This window comes from Arachis ipaensis, chromosome B6 (assembly GCF_059453495.1).
Source record: "Arachis ipaensis isolate K30076 ecotype BB chromosome B6, ASM5945349v1, whole genome shotgun sequence".
NCBI classification, from domain to species: Eukaryota; Viridiplantae; Streptophyta; class Magnoliopsida; order Fabales; family Fabaceae; genus Arachis; species Arachis ipaensis.
Window position 1 is genome coordinate 138,464,591 of NC_142441.1, and position 17,682 is coordinate 138,482,272.

Here is a 17,682-nt window from a genome sequence, read left to right on the forward strand (position 1 = left end):
TTTCAGATGAATAGTAATTTTTTCATACCTTTGGTAGTCTTTGTTGCTGTTTTCGTTTGTTTCTGGTTGTTGCTTGCGAAATCTTCTTCTGATTCCTTTCTAGTAGTGGTTTCTGCAGAGAATGTGATTGAAGTTTGAGTGATTTTGAGAGAGATTCGAAAAGACGGAACGTTTTCGTGTGTATTGAAGAAGAAAGAACGTTTTTTCATAATGAAGCGCGAATGAAGTAGTCATTTCATTTGTATGGGGCGCATGAAAGTCACGTTTATTTATTGAGATTGGGAAGCGCATTAGTTGTTTTGGGTTTGGACCAACTTGATTACATAGATGTATAGCAAGCCCGTTTTTATTATTATTATAGACTAAAATGAAATAGTTTAATATATTAAATGAGTAGAATTTGAGTTTCAGTAAGTTGAACTTATAGATTCCTAATTAATCTCTCTCAATTATGATTATTTATATTAATACATAAATTGTATATTTTATACTTTTAATTGATAATAATAACATATAACCTTACATACACAGATAATTATAACATTTAAGTTTGATAAATATACAAAGTATATTATTTTTTATTGTATATTTATAAATAATAAATTAAAATGTGATAAGTTTGAATTAATTAAATTATTTACAAAAGAAGAGAACAACTATACTTATATTAGTTGTATTGGCGTAAACCTCGAGAAAATGGCACACCAAAGCGAAGCCTGATCTCAAGTATGTAGCCATGCACTCATGTGAATGAATCACTACTTTGTAAGTTTGTAGTTTTGTACTCTTTTGCAATTGACTGAGGCCACTCACACTGAAACCTGTTAACCATGCAAAGCCCTTACTCAACAACTCGCACCTACGTGTCACCCACCTTGCAACCCAACTTTTCTATAAGAAACACATACTCTCACACACTCCACGTCACATGCATACACAAACCAAATTAAATATCATTCCTTCTCTTTACCTCTTCTCCCTGAAACCTGCTTCATTCAGAGTAAAAGAAACATAAGGAAGAAAAGGGAGCTTCCTGCAACCATCAGCCATGACTGACCGTACCCAACCACACACTGTCCAAGTCCACACCACAGCTGGCCGTTTCGGCGACACCGCTGCCGGAACTAACCGCTATGCCGACAGAGGCCCGTCAACATCTAAGGTTATCGCCGTCATCACTGGACTCCCTATCGGCGGCACGTTGCTATTGTTCGCGGGGCTTGCCCTTGCCGGAACCCTGCTTGGGCTGGCGGTGACCACCCCGCTTTTCATCCTCTTCAGCCCTGTCATAGTTCCAGCCACCATTGTCGTTGGGCTCTCGGTGGCGGGGTTCTTGACGTCAGGTGCATGTGGGCTGACGGGGCTGTCTTCGTTCTCGTGGGTCATGAATTACATCCGGCAGACCCACGGATCGGTGCCGGAGCAGCTGGAAATGGCAAAGCACCGCATGGCTGACGTGGCCGGTTACGTTGGACAGAAGACGAAGGATGTAGGACAGAAGACCAAGGAAGTTGGGCAAGAGATACAGACCAAGGCTCAGGATTCAAAGAGAACTTGATAGAATAGTGGTTTAAGCTTAAGGATGAAAGGGGTCTAATGGGTTTTGATGGTGACACGCAAATAAATGATGTACTCCTTGTAGTTGAAGTTGTGAGCATTTTGTGTCTTTCTATGATCTTGTAGGTAGCGGTTTGGTTTGTTTATGTTCTTGTTGATTTGCTTTTTTAATGAGAGAAGTGATTTTTCTTTTTTTGGTCAGAGAAGTGGTTTGTTCGTCATAAAGAGGTGCTGCTACCAGCTTTGTTTGTGTGTCAGTATGCATGTAGGTTTGGTTCACTTCAATTGTTTAATTTCAATGCGAGTGTTTTCTGTCAAGTGCAATAATGAAGAAGTGTTCATGTTTCATACTTTCAATACCGGAAAATCGTTATAAAATGGTAATTTAACACTGGTGCATTTTCCGTCTTCTTTATGATATTTGATAAGGATCATACAACACATACATAGCATACATAGGCACATAAATACATAATATAAACGAATAAATAAGAGGAACTCCAAAATTTCATTCATTCTTTCTTAAATTGGAGCGAGTATTATTTGATAATTCTATCATAATAGATTCTATCATAATAGATAAACAGTAGTCGATTTTATCAACAAAAATGCAACGTCCACTTAACATACGTGGTGGTGTTTAATTATTTTATTATATTTTTTATATACATCTAACATAATTTTATCAAAGCACATTTTTTCCATGATAGTTAAGATTTTATCATAGCACTTTTTACCTTCTCCGGACAGTTCAGATTTTATCAGAGCACTACTTGGTTAAATAAAAACGCCCAATGATCAATAAGTTCATGCTGCAAAACTAACTCCTCCCCTGAGGTGAGCAATGGGCTTTTTTTATTAAAATGACAAAACTAAATTTTAATTAAGATTTAGAATTTAAACTGACAAAAATAAATTTCAATATTAAATGTAATGTATTTGCACACCAAGCCTGGGTAAATGGGACAGAATGAAATTTTCCACCCAATACCTGCAAAAATAGTAGCAATAACGATAAAATTACCTATAAATACGAGAAATACCTATAAATACGAGAAATTACAAAAATGAAAATTCACGTGCAGTATGAAGTTGATGGCTATCAATTATTGATGTGAAGTTGATGGCTCTCATGAAATTAATAGCTGAGATCCATAAAATAATTTAAATAATTTGACTAAATTTACCTGAGTTTCCACCAATTACAAATGAGGTATGTAACAAAATTCTCACAACAAAATGACTACTGATGAACGTATAGTCGTTGTTTATTCAAATGCAGCAAAATTATCTTCTCTTCTCCATTATTCTTACTCATTATATTTCAAGAGTCAAATTATTTTCCTCTAAATTTGGCATTGTTGCGACATTCCCACCTCTTCATCATCCAATACATTTCTCTTCCCTTCCTTCAATCTCTCCTCCTCCACCACCAACACCACAAACAACCACCCCCATCACCACAAGCCTCCACCACCATCAAATTTACCAAAGCAAACTTTCCAAACAAAATCAACCCAAAATTCAAGAAACTCTTCAAAGAAAATCAAAGAAAGAACACTAACATCATCGTCTTTGCTAAAAATAGGGTTCAACCCGTAACGATGTTCCGACTTCACAAACCAATAGGGTTCTACTTATAGTTGCGTTGAAGGTAGTGGTGGTGCTACTGTGATAGTAGAGCCGTGGAGGTGCAAACAATGTTGGTGATTGAGGTTGAGCGGTGGTGTGGGTGGAGGTTGTGTCAGGTGGTTTATGATTGGTGGGAGATTGAAGGGTATAGTGTTGGCAGCAAGAGAGATGGTTGTGTAGAAGGAAGGTGGTGAAGGGATAGAGGTTGACATGGGGTAACAATGAAAATTTGTGGGAAAAAAAAGACAAACTAACCATCATCTGTCAATTTTTAACAGAATGATTAAGCTGAATTCATTTGAAAACATTTGGTTGGAGTGATAGTGAAACAAAATTACAAAATAACTTCAGGAGTATCAAGTGTGCTTTTTTCCTAAAAAGAACATTCTACTAAGGAATTTACAATTGAAAACATTCCCATAATCTGCGAAGTTGGCCAAGAAAATGCTTTGACTGATTTCTTCGTGCATCGAAACCGTAGGTTTTAGAGAAACCTCAGTTGTCAATGAACGAATGGTTGGGACTGAGGTCCAGGTTCAGCGTCAGTTCCACCATACTCAGCTCTCGGATTTGAACCATTACCATTATTATTAGGTATCCAAAAGGTAAGAACAGAAGAGGCTGCAGCAAACATAGCCCTGCGAGGGGCCCATTTCAAGCACGAAGGTACGCCAATGTGGCTGCTCCAACATGCAACCTGCATAGAGAACCACAGGCTAGTCTAGTCATATACCAGAACGAAAAATTGTTACTCCAACCAATCATGGATCTTATTATTTAGTTATGACCTATTCAACTATAGAATCACATTACTATTAAAAATTGAAGAGTAGTGCGAACCCAAAAGGGATGATTACCTCATTTCTGGTCTCAATATTCCAAGCATGCATGGTTCCACCTCCCGAACCTTAAGATTTGCAAAATTAAGCAGATTTTATATCCATCATTAGTGATTATATATTAATATGAACGAAGAAAACGATGAAAGATTCAAGCAGTCAAGCAGAAGAGTTAAAACACAAAAACACCACTACAAGAATGAATCATCAATGCCTACCTTCACAGGTGGTCTTATTAGATGTTGTAATTTAAAATAAAATGAAAAAAAAAAAAAAAGCAAAAAAAGGCCTAAAGAAAAACGAAATTTGATTACTGTTGCTGTATTGCATACAGGACACCCGAAATTTGAAAGAATAAAAGTTACCAACTGGTTACCTTACAGTAGATCGTGAAATTAAAATACAATCAAACTATCACATTAAATCCATGTCCACTTAGGATTAAACTCCAACTTATACAAATCATCAACTCCTATAATTTCATTCAAAGAACAATCAATACTCAATACTATACTACAGATTTGGTTTTACTATAAGCGTAACTTTTGAAACAGACAAGCATGATGGATAACAATAACATGACTTCATATAAAACACTTGCATATGGTTTTGGGATTGTTAATAAGTATAACGTAGGGACCCAAATAAGGATACTGTGGAAGGCTTTCAAGATTAAAGGAGTTCCTATTGCCTATATTCTGGCAATCCAAGATATGTCTTTTACGGAGTTATAACAATTGTTAGAACAAAACATGAGGCTATTGAAGCCTTCCCTATATCAAGGATCCACTTAAGCCTCTATCTTTTGAACATGATCTAGAATGGTTACTGAATATATTCATGAACTAATGCAATAATGCAAGTCTTCTCTACTTTTTTCCAAATGACATTAATCCTAGTTGGGGACTCAACAAAGAAAATACATCAGAAGTTTAAAGACAAGTTTTACAAGCATGCAATGTAAATTTAGCAAATGACATCCAAATTCTTACTTATACAGGTGAGAGTAGGATATTATACCATCCCATTAGTTACACAAAGAAATACCTTATGTCCATCATCAAAATCAATGCAGAAATAGGCAGAGAAGTAAATCGAATGGTGGAAAGCCCAATAGGTAGAGCCAAAGAAGGGGAAGGAGATCAAGAAAGACTATTGATGAAACCATCAAGAAGGCTTATAATTTCAATGGAATGCATGTAAAGTTGTAAACATTATTTGTGATAGGACGCAAAGGCATCACTTAATGCCATAGACTAAGGTTCTAGAGGAAAATGCCATAGCCATTCAGATACTGATTACGTATTTACGTAGTTAATCCCGACCATTCCTTTACTTCTTAGTTATATGTTCTACCATTTCACTAGACCATACAGTATTTTTAAAAAATTAAATTAAATTAAATTAAATTAAATTAAAAAGACAGATACTTTTATCCTTCCTTTGGCACTTTGGTTGAACAAATAACCAGAATTGCATGAAATGTTCCTCATCTCTAATTCAATGACTAATGTGCTTACCAACATTCAATATTACTGCTAAAACTGGGACTGTCGAAATAAAATCAGTATGGGACTTGGTAAAAGACGGTGGGTATGACCCAGTACTCTAACTGGAACTTGTAACTGTTGAGACCAAACCGAGAAGGGCCACGCACTAAAGCATGAGTGAGGTTCCATATGATGACCCTATTGGCAGATAGCTGGTCAACAATGATGGTTAATTTAGTGAAAATTATTATAACAAAATATCACTGACCAGCAACAAAAAGATACATTAGAGGGAAAGTGCCGCGGCTGGTTGAAGAAGATAGGTTTCAATATCTTGAATTGAGTATATTGAACAATACAGTTTGAAAATTTGGGAACTTGCAGCAGGATTAGTCATGGTACAAGTCATAGATGATGGTTTATTCCAATACCAGGTCAAGATGATGGAAAGAAATTGTGAAATGGAATAAAGAACCAACACCAAGAGATCATGTGGGATATTTGTTAATATTCTATGTTACTATGTGAGAGATGATATCGTATTTTAAGATGTAAAAGGGATGAAAGGAGATATTTTCTTTATTTCTAACAAAGAAGACAATTACTCAGCACTAATACTTCATTAATATCTATAATTGAGTTGAATTCTGGTACTACTAGTAAAAGCCCAAAGCATATCAGTAGTTCACCACAATAATAAGGTTCCAATGGGTTTTGTGCATATCAAAAGCTAAAAATAAAAGCTAGGAAGTGATATACGGCAAGAATAAAAGGTAAAAGGCAAAATTTTATGCAAATGGTGTACCTGCCACAGCATACTTCCCATCTGGGGTAAATGTAGCCTCTATTGTGGTACCAGGAGATGGTTCCAAACTAAACCCACAGCGCTGTACAAGTTAAAAAGCAATCAGCTTCGGCATATTTCGAACAAAGGCATTGAATAAATAATTCAGAAGACTTCATTATCAGAGAAAGAAACCTTTTCTCCTCCATATGCATCAAGAACGTAGATATTATTATTAGTGGTAGTCAGAAGCATTGATTTGCCATCATTGCTGAATTTGATATCACAAACCTCAGCTGTATCACCGCCAACCAAAAAGGTGTCGAAGGGACCCTACAATACCAATGGAAATGTCAAACTTGTGAAATTAATTCACGGAAAGCAAATCTAAGTCTAGAGAAAGATTCACCTTATCATATGAACGTGAATCAAACAATTTGATAGCTCCCCCTTCCATTGCTACAGAAAAGACCAGGCCCTGTTGGTCATAGGCAACAGCAGGCCTACCGCGTAGACGTAAGATTCCCTGAGAACTATAACAGTGAGAATAAATCATTTTGTCACTCTTTCCATTGTTTTTCATTTTTTTATTAACCCTTGATGAAATGTGTAAACTCAAAGAACTCAAAGCTAATCTGTTACTAATTGATATATTATTAAGTATATTCTGAAAGGATAAAATACTGTTTTAGTCTTTGGGTTAAAAATCAAATAGTCTCCAACCTATTTTCATCGTCAAAAATGTCTCTGACAATACATGAAATTTTCTAAATTGGTCCTACCATTAAGTGACATTAATTTTAGGATGGATTTGTCCTTTGGCAGTTAACTGTGGGAAAAAATAAATAAACAAAAGAAAGAAGAGGGAAAGAGAGAGAACAGCGGCTTGACAGCACAGCCAATCAGTAGCAGCCACAACTCAGCAGAACAGTGGGAGCAACAGAGGCCGGAGCAAGGTAAGTCCACGTCAACAGTAGCAACAACAAAATCAACAGCAACCACCATCGTCAACGGCGCCAGACACGGGCAAAAGACAATGTCGATATGGAGCAGCAGAAAGTCAAGGCAGCCGTGGCAGCACAAGGGATGAGCAGAGCCAGCAAAATAGAGCATGGAGGAACAGAACATGACGACAACAGCAACACAGCGGAGGCGAGGCAATAATGGGGGTGTGGTGGAGGTGGCTAGCCAAACAAAAGCAGGACAAAAAGCCAAGCAGCAGCAGTGTGGAGGTGGAGAACAGGAGACAAGGTGGTTCCTCTCTCCACTGTCGCCTTCTTCCTCTTCCTCTCACGAGTTACAGCAATCTCTATCTCTCTTCCCATGTTACCTCTCCTCTCTCACTGTTGCCCTCTGTCTTTCTTCTCTGTGATCCCCTCTCTTCCTCTTCCCTTCTCCTCCAGGCGGTCCTCTATCTCTCTTCGTTCTCTGTCTCTCGTTATCTCTTCCCCTCTTTGTTTACTTCCCCCCCCCCCCTTCCTCTTTTTCTCTTTCTCTCACAGCTAACTACAACTAAGGATATATCCATCCAAAAATTAACTACGCTTAACAGAAGGACCACTTTTTAAAAATTTCTGTGTAACATTAGGGATGCTTTTGACAATATAAAAGGTTGGGGACCATTTTGATTTTCAGTCTAAACCTTAGGACCAAAACACTATTTACCCACTCTGAAAAGAAGAATATGTACAAAAATAAACTTAATTTGTGAAGAGTAATTAGTATTCTCATACTAGAACACACTGTATACCCTCTGCACCAATATAACTAGGAATTGAGCAATTGCTTCAATAGAACTTTGAAAGACAATTATGTTATATCACAGTCATCCCTGATCCCCAACAACAAAATAAACACTACCAACCTGGCAGGCATTTACACGAAGATCCCATATTCTAACACTGTGGTCCAGAGAACCAGACATGAAGCTATCATTGATTGGAGACATGCAGAGAGAAACAACTCTATAAAACAAGTCATAGAAGAAAAGGATCAGCAAACACTCATGTACAACAAAGAAACTAGTATTAAAAAGAGAAAAGAAAAAGATAGGAAGAGACAGAGAGCACACATAACATTACTATTTTAAGGGGGGAAAGTTATTAATACTAAAATGTAGAATTTACAGAAAATGGGGAGGAAGTCCTACTAATACAGAAACAGACAGAATAAACAAAACAGAAAAACTCAATATTCCAATCCCTCAACAAATCATTTACATACACCCCAAGAAACACTGTGAGCTTGATGCAAGTGTGCTAGTCTTATACCAAATCAAATGATTTCTCACAAAGTTCCCCTTTAACGATATTAGAGATTTGCCCAGCCAAATATATCACATTGCAGCATGGATTGCAATAATTGCTATAGAAGTTTAGCCTCTTTATTACTCCCAAAATGAAGGAAGTGAATGCTAAAGAAACTCTCCAAGAGATAGAACACATCCAACATTCATCAAAAATACCAAACCAAGCGTACCACACATCAAAAGCAAAAGAAGTATTATAGAACAAATGTGATGCAAATTTTGGGATTGCCTTGTTTGACCTATGGACAGGTAACCCATCAATAGTTTTAATTTTAGCCTTGTTCTAATTTTAATTCAGAAGATAAAAAAGCTTCACACCTCTGTTTATGTCCTTTGAAGTAGCGTAAGCATCGGTTGTCATACATTGATAAATACCGCAATGATTCTGGACAAGGAAGGGTGGGTGTCATTACTCATTAGTTGTAGTCATTTTCATAATTCATTTTCATTATAAATAGCAAAAAATCAATATCATTGTATGGAGAAGCTCACCTCCAGTACTCTCCAAATTGTACTTAGAAGAACATATAACAGAGTTTGGATGATGAGTAAAACAAATGCGATCAGCACCATGTTTCTTATGATAAGTGGTCTTCAACAACCTGTAATTCATAGCAAATGTTTTATACATGCCTAAATGCGAAGAACAATTATCCATTAATGAAGCAGCAAATGATACAAAATTAAAGACAATAATTGAGAAATTATTTAAGTAAAATAGAAGAAAAAGAACCCTTCATTAACAAGAGTCTTGCTAACAAATGCCCTGAGGACACTAGTTAAGGATACTACAAATAGTATGTTTTAATAGAAAACATAAGTTTTTATACATTGATAGTGTATTGGAAAAGCTATTCAATTCTATCCTACTGAGATTAACTTCCATGTTGTAGCAGTAGACTCACTTAGCATTGGCAATGTCATATAGTCGCACTGAGTCATCCTCACTTGCTGTGACAAGTAAATCATCTTTGCGATGGAAATCAAGAGAATTTATTTTCCCACCCTGAAAATTTCATGGCAATTACACTAAACATAAACACAGCTTAAGAATGAGGCCTTTAACCCCATACCAAGAACCAAAGATATCATCAGAAACTGATAACTTCTTCCACGGCTCTAGAAGAAATTGTGATTAAAAAGAAAATTGTGAGCGTGTAAACAACAAAAGATTCCATTTCACAAACTTCCAGAGTTTTCATACTTATAAAGGAAGAAAGCAAGGTAATGTATGTTTAAAAGGGAAAGAAGGCTTACGGTGCATTTGTTTCTAATTATTTAAAAAGCGCTTTTACAATTTGATTTTTTATTTAGTTGTAAAAAGCTAAACTGATTTTAATCAAGCTACTCAACGGATTTTTTCTGTTAAAAAAAGAAAAGCTGATTTTTTGTTTAAAACAAAAAAGAACAAAAGAGACCCTAAGATCAAAACGTTCATGGCACTCAGGTCAAGAACCAATTTATTTGAAGAAATCGTTAAATTGGCCCTAAAAACTTTTTTTACGGCAAGAACAAGAAGAACACTGCTATGCATCGCTGAGAGAACAATCCTAAGTTTCTAACAATCCTAGGGTAATGTTTTAAAAGCTAAATTTGAAGGGAAGGAACGAACTGGGAGAGTAAATGCTTACGAAGTCGGAGAAAACCGCCGCTATGGACATGCTGCGCACCGTATCGTCATCTAGCTCTGTCAGCGGCGCCGTCATCCTCGCCGACCGGTGACAGTATAGCGAATTAAACCTTTTTCAGGATGGCCGGAAATTTTTTCTGTGTAGAAACGGCAGTTACTAGTAGTGTAAAGACTGAAGAACCCAGCTCCAGCCAGATTCTCACTGCAATCCCTTTCGTTATTGGTCAATAAATTATTATATGCATAAATTAAGGATGCAAATATAAATACGAGTTAGTTTTTTTTATGAGCAAAGAGGTCTAAAGCCCAAAAATAGGACAAAAACTAAACAGAGCCAGTCCTAGGGAGCTTGGCTCCAATCAAATCTCCTGAAATACCAAAAAGTTCAAACCTCCTGAAAGCTATGACCAAAAAGTTAACCACAACTAAAGATAAGATAAAGAAAAGATAAGATAAGATAATAAAGACTAAAATTATAATTGAATTTATATATTTTGTTAGATTAAATTTGTGGGTCACGAGACTTTTTTATTGTTGTCATGGGTTAAGGTGAAAGAGTAATTTAATAAAAAATAAGACTTTGTTTAGACTTTAGATACAGAAAAGAAAATTAAAAAAAATGAAAAAAAATAATAAAAAATACAATTATTTGTATATTATTTAGCTGAATAGAAAAAATAAAATAAAAAATTTTTTGTTTGGATAATAGAAAATAATAAAAAAATCATAAAATTACATTAATATTTTTATAATAAAATAAAGTATAAATATTTTTATTTATTTATTTATATTTTATTGCATTTTATAAATATTACAAAATATTATAATTTTATATATTTAATTTAAATTATTTATCTAATACATATATAATGTTTAAAGGATAAAAAACAAAAATAAGTCAAAGGAAAAAATAATTTACGTAAATAAGCCAAAACGAAAATTGCTTCATGAATCCACTAATGCACGTTTATATGTAGTTCGAACCAGCTTGGTTCGAACTCCATTTCTACATAATTCGAACCAGCTTGGTTCGAATTATACACAAATACAGGCACACACATAATTCGAACCAGCTTGGTTCGAATTACACACAAACACACGCACACACTAATTCGAACCAGCTTGGTTCGAATTACACACACAATAATTCATGGTATAATTCGAATTATGCTATTAAAAAATTAATAATTTATTAAAAAAATTTATTAAAAAAATTAATAATTTAAAAATAAAAAATATATATATTTTATTTCATACGTTAAAAAAAGCTAACAAAATATTTAATTACGAGACTTCTTTAAAATATTAATGAGCTATCAATTTGAATTTCATACAATACTTTTCTGTCCATTTTTAATAGTTCATGAATATTTTTTAATAAATTTTTTTAAATTATACTACAAAAAATATTTTATCCTATGCAAAACAATTTAAAAAAAATGGTTTAAAAAATGTTAGGAGTACTATAAAAATTTGTAATGTTATAATAACTTAGGTAAATACATGCATGTACTTAAATTTTAAATAAAATACTCTACATAGTCAATAATAATTTAGAAATGAAAGAAAATATTTTATTCCATACAAAATAATTAAAAAATATATTTTATTCTATACAAAATAATTTTAAAAATGGCTTAAAAGATGTTATGAGTACTATAAAAGTTTGTAATATTCTAATGATTTAGATAAATACATGATAAAAATATTTTTTTCTTTAATTTCTAAATTATTAGTGACTATGTGGAGTATTTCTTTAATGTCCTAAGTCATTAGGACATTACAAATTTTTATAGTACTTCTAACATCTTTTAAGCCATTTTTTAAATTATTTTGCATAAAATAAAATATTTTTTTGTGGTATAATTTAAATAAATTTATTAAAAAATATTCATGATAATTTTTTAATAAAATTATTTAAATTATATGGTGAGATATTACATGATTCGAATTACGCATAGGGAAGTTCGAATTACTCTGATTCAAATTATATGGTGAGCAATTCGAATTCTATACAATACTCTTCTGCCCATTCTTGATAGCTCATGAATATTTTTTAATAAATTTATTTAAATTATACCACAAAAAAATATTTTATTCTATGCAAAATAATTTAAAAAATGGCTTAAAAGATGTTAGAAGTACTATAAAAATTTGTAATGTCCTAATGACTTAGGACATTAAAGAAATACTCCACATAGTCACTAATAATTTAGAAATTAAAGAAAAAATATTCTTATCATGTATTTACCTAAATCACTAGAATATTACAAACTTTTATAGTACTCATAACATCTTTTAAGCCATTTTTTAAAATTATTTTGTATAGAATAAAATATATTTTTTAATTATTTTGTATGGAATAAAATATTTTCTTTCATTTCTAAATTATTATTGACTATGTAGAGTATTTTATTTAAAATTTAAGTACATGCATATATTTACCTAAGTTATTATAACATTACAAATTTTTATAGTACTCCTAACATTTTTTAAGCTATTTTTTTTAAATTGTTTTGCATAGGATAAAATATTTTTTTGTAGTATAATTTAAAAAAAATTATTAAAAAATATTCATGAACTATTAAAAATGGACAGAAAAGTATTGTATGGAATTCGAATTGATAGCTCATTAATATTTTAAAGAAGTCTCGTAATTAAATATTTTGTTAGCTTTTTTTTAACGTATGAAATAAAATATATATTTTTTAATTTTTAAATTATTAATTTTTTTAATAAATTTTTTTAATAAATTATTAATTTTTTAACAGCATAATTCGAATTATACCATGAATTATTGTGTGTGTAATTCGAACCAAGCTGGTTCGAATTAGTGTGTGCGTGTGTTTCTGTGTAATTCGAACTAAGCTGGTTCGAATTATGTGTGTGCCTGTATTTGTGTATAATTCGAACCAAGCTGGTTCGAATTATGTAGAAATGGAGTTCGAACCAAGTTGGTTCGAACTACATATAAACGTGCATTGGTGGATTCATGAAGCAATTTTTGTTTTGGCTTATTCACGTAAATTATTTTCTTCCTTGGCTTATTTTTGTTTTTTACCCATATTTAAATGTGAATCTCTATTATAATAACATATTAAAACTAAATTTAGATTGATAATTATTAATAATAATATAACTATGAGTAACATTGTAAATACACAAAAGATAACACTTTTTAGTCATAAAAAAAATAACACTTTTTTCTTTGTTTTTTTGTTTATAATGGATAGAAAATAATTTTTATGGGATCCACATAAAATTTTTTTGATTTTTTATTTTTTCATTCATTCTTTTTCCATTTTTTTTCTCTTCTCTTATTTTTTTTCTTAAAGCAAACATAGTGTAAAGGCTCGAGGCAGCTGAAACCTTAACTGAAGTGGCAAATCATAATATTTTTTAATATAGGTGTACTTGGGTTTAAAATTTGGCAAGGTAAAATAATGGATGAAAACTTTTAAATATTGTAATGAGTGTATTTTAAGTAAATGTGTGATATTGTAATGTCTAAAATTAAATGATGTCAAATTCAATATCAATTAATATTTTTATTTTAAAATTTAGATGCTAAATTATAAATTTTTTATTTTATACCTTAAATATTAAATGTAAATCCTAGATTTTCTAAAAATGAAGTTTAAATAAAATAATTTTATAATTAAAAAATTAATTAATATTAACTACTTAAAAATTATTTTTCTATAACTTTTTGTTTTAATGTATCAAATTTTATTGCTCCTCATTGTTATTAATTATTATTGGCCTAACCAATACACTTTTTTAAATAAAAAAATACCTTAATTTCTAATTTACGTAAAGATGAAAAAATTTATCGATATTTTCTATATTCTATATTTCATATATATATGAAAATGTATAATCATTGAATCCAAGAAAATTTATTAATTTTTCGTTATGAGTATTTTTTTAGATAGAAATTCATGCAATGGTTTCATATGAAGTTGATATTTAAAAGTTGTCAATTAATTTGATAAATTTGACTAAATTATCATTTAACAATTTTTAATTATTGACTTTACATGAATACAACAGCATATAAATGTTCGCCATTTTTGTTAAGGTATTAATCCACTGAGCAGTAATCTTATAATCACTTTCTCTTTTCACATTATTTTTCCTTTTTTAAAAATCCCATACCATAAAAAAAGTGACTTGAGATTTTTACTTTGTACTACTTAAGACCGATGGCTTGGTGGGTTAATACTTAATAGATATTCGATAACCTTTTTGTTCCTGCATAGTAAGTCTTGGGAGAAGTATAGCTTGTACGATCCAAAGTTAAATTCATTTCTGTTTGGGCTAAATGAGGTATACATCGGCTTTCTAAGAACGGCAGCGGTGAGTGCCTATAAAAGCACTCTAATGCTCAAGTCAGAAAGAGAGTGAGATGAGTATATTACAATTCAGAATAAATAGCGTATCTTCTTTAGTTTAGGGATTTTTTTCTTTATAGACTTTTTGAGTTCGAACGTGCTATCGTACGGGTACTTGGTTGACCTATTTTCTAGGTGATTCTATGGAGATTTCTTCTGAAGACGCATTATCTTCAGTAACAGAATTATGCACTTGATTTTGGATTTCTCCTTTGTTTTCTGTTATCATGCTGATATATAGGTTTTGCGGGCGAGTTATATAGAATGGATCACAACCCCCAAACTTGACCTGTGGACTGCTTTATAGAAACAGGTTGAGCTTTTTTCGCAAGGCTCGAGCTTTAAATCGACATATTTATAATATAAAGTATAATCCCCCAAGCTCAATCTGTTTTAATTGGAATAAGGGTGAGAAGATATTACAGAAGATTTGTAATAAATTTAGATTTTTAATTTTTTTTATTAGATATTTTGTAATAAAATGCTTATTATGGCACCTTTTACAATTACCAAGGATACGGCGATCGGTTACTTTTTGTTATAAGAGTAGAATTACTATTTTATTTTTATTTTGTTTTGAACAGTTTAGATTATTTTGCAACTAAAGGGTCTGGGATCCTGATCGTGTATTTACGCACGTATGTTAAGGGTTGATGAAGACGTTGTTTAGTGGTAAAGGTTTGGGTTAAAAATAAGTGTTTCATTTTTTGGAACTAAATTCGAAGATGAGTAAGAAAGGTTAGTTGTTTTCTTTTATTACTGTAAAGATTTTGTGTGTGAGTTTAGGTTTGGTATAGTTTGAAAAAATGGTGAAGGCAAAAGGAAAAGTAAAAAAGAAGAGAAACACGAAAAAGGGAAAGGACAAAATTATCGTTTAAGAGGAGTTCATTTAGGACTCAAAAGATTCATTTTCATAGGTTGCTGAATTGGTGAAAGAGTAGGTCTCTGTTTTTTATTATGAAACTAGTGTGGCTCAGTTAGGCTATTCTTGTTGGGTTAGGGAGGGTGAGGTTGTAAAACTTGAGTTTTTGCCTTGTTCTGTGTCTGATCGTGTGTTCCACAGGGATGATGGGTGTGAGTTTTTCTTTATATATAGTTGTGTATTGGTTGAGTTAGGTGTTAGATTTTCGTTTACGCAGTGTGAACATGCTGTGTTGACACAAATGATGTATGCAACATCTCAATTGCATCCTAACTCTTGCACATTTGTGAGGAGTTTTGAGATTTTGATGGAGTATCTGGACATTGAGGCTTTGTTAGAGGTATTTTTCGTGTTGTTCTAGACCAAAGGTGTGAAAAAGGGGCTTTGGTTAAACTTAGCCAGGGTCCCTAACCGAACTATATTCAGTTTGTATAGGTCATCTTTTAAGAATTTTAAGGTGATGTACATTAAAGTAAGGTCATGTGAGGATGAGTTTCCCTTTTTTGTGGATGAAAATTTGGTTGAGAAATTTTCCTTGTATTGGCACCCTTCCCCTAAGCAGATTCTTGGTATGGAGATGATGCAGTATAGGAACAAAATAGTTGTGAAATTCTTGGTAAATAATATCATGACCACTAGGTTATTAATTACTTGAGTGAAAAATTGATAGAGATTCGATTACTAAGTATTTAGGAATTTGTGTAATGTAGATCATTGTTCGAAGATGTTGGTTTTGGCTGTTTGTATATACTTATGTTATTTGTGTTTATGTGTAGGTGAGAAAGCCCCCAAGGTACTATTAATAGCCTTCGTGCCTTTTTCAAGGCCAAAAATGTGAAAAAGGAAGGGTCTGCAAATAATGTTAAGCTGGAAGGAGGTGTTGAGGTCGACAAACCTACACCTTGAAAGAAGGTGAACTATAAGAAGAGGAAAATTGAGGTTACTGCTAATAAGGAGTTGAGGAGGTGATCAACTTAACGAAAACCAAGTTTGATAATAAAGATTTGGATTTGGATGAGGTTAAAAATTTTACAAAGAACTAGGTGAAACTTCATGGCTATAGAGAGAATGAGGATATCACTTCCGTGTGGAGTGGGCATTTTTCATTTCTGCTTATGGACGATGAATATGGTCAGAATCCTTCTAATGTGGAACTGGTTCACAATGTTGGTGATGTTAAGGTGGCGCAATATTTGTAGGTAACTAGGAGTATTGAATTAATTGGTCATTGTCGTTTTGTGCTATTTTTAATAAATTGTTATGGTAATTGTGTAGGTGATGGGATCTCGGTTAATGTCTATTAGTCAAACTCATGAGATGAAGCATCCAAGGGATTTTTTTGACAAGGCAAGTACAGAACAAGTAATGCAAGAAAATGTAGAGAAGGGTAATAAGCTTCGGGATACATTAGAGCAAGTTAGCTTGAAAGAAAATGAGGTGAAATCGTTGGAGGAGAAGTGAAAACTGGCTGAGGATAAAGAGAAGAAGCTTGATAAAAAGAGGACGAGTTTAGCAGCTAGAATGATGGTGTTAAACCTTGAAAAAAAGATCCTGAAATATAGCAAAGATAGCGATGGCTTGGAGATGTTTGCTAGCGAGTTTGAGAAAGCTATGGAGTAGGTTAAGTTCCTTGCTCCTGACATGGATGTGGTTGCTATGGACTCGTGTAAGATTGTTGTGAATGGAGAGCTGATGGTGATGGATGATGATGATCAGGAATAGGAGGGCGAGGATGAGAATATTAGTCCTCCATGATAGTTGTTTTATGTAACGAATTTTGCTTTTTGTTTTTTGGAAAAGTTTGTTTGATATTGTTTGCTTATAGTTTGGTAGGTTGATGTCCTAGGTATAGCTCGGTTAATTATAATATGGTTGCTATGTTCGCAAGACAATGTTAGTATATGAAATATTTGAATGTGCATGTTTTTAGTATGATTCGTACTTTTGTTTTTGGTAAGTTGTTTCCCTTAGTCTGTATGATTGCTTTTTGGAATGTATTGCCAAAAAAGGAACCGGCTGGATTAATATTACTGTGGACTGATTTAACGGAGATAGTAGTGAATGTTTTGAGAAATGTAAAAGAATAGGAAGTGATTTGTTAGTTGCCATTATATTCGGCGTGCTTT

At 32.9% G+C, this 17,682-nt stretch overlaps 2 protein-coding genes across 2 annotated transcripts; one reads left to right on the forward strand and one right to left on the reverse strand.

Moving 5' to 3' along the window:
• The first annotated feature begins 925 nt into the window (after nucleotides 1-925).
• On the forward strand, nucleotides 926-1,914 carry LOC107605100 (oleosin Ara h 10.0101). The gene has a single exon (XM_016306851.3). The coding sequence runs from the start codon at nucleotides 1,049-1,051 to the stop codon at nucleotides 1,556-1,558; it is 510 nt and encodes a 169-aa protein (XP_016162337.1). The 5' UTR covers nucleotides 926-1,048; the 3' UTR covers nucleotides 1,559-1,914.
• A 1,537-nt stretch (nucleotides 1,915-3,451) lies between these two features.
• On the reverse strand, nucleotides 3,452-10,535 carry LOC107605101 (Transducin/WD40 repeat-like superfamily protein). Its single transcript, XM_016306852.3, has 10 exons — nucleotides 10,242-10,535; nucleotides 9,516-9,616; nucleotides 9,103-9,212; nucleotides 8,929-8,995; nucleotides 8,167-8,266; nucleotides 6,712-6,828; nucleotides 6,498-6,635; nucleotides 6,324-6,405; nucleotides 4,047-4,096; nucleotides 3,452-3,886 (listed from the first exon to the last, which is right to left on the reverse strand). Exons 1-10 carry the CDS (start codon nucleotides 10,314-10,316, stop codon nucleotides 3,692-3,694), a joined length of 1,035 nt encoding a protein of 344 aa, XP_016162338.1. The 5' UTR covers nucleotides 10,317-10,535; the 3' UTR covers nucleotides 3,452-3,691.
• Between the last annotated feature and the right edge of the window lie 7,147 nt (nucleotides 10,536-17,682).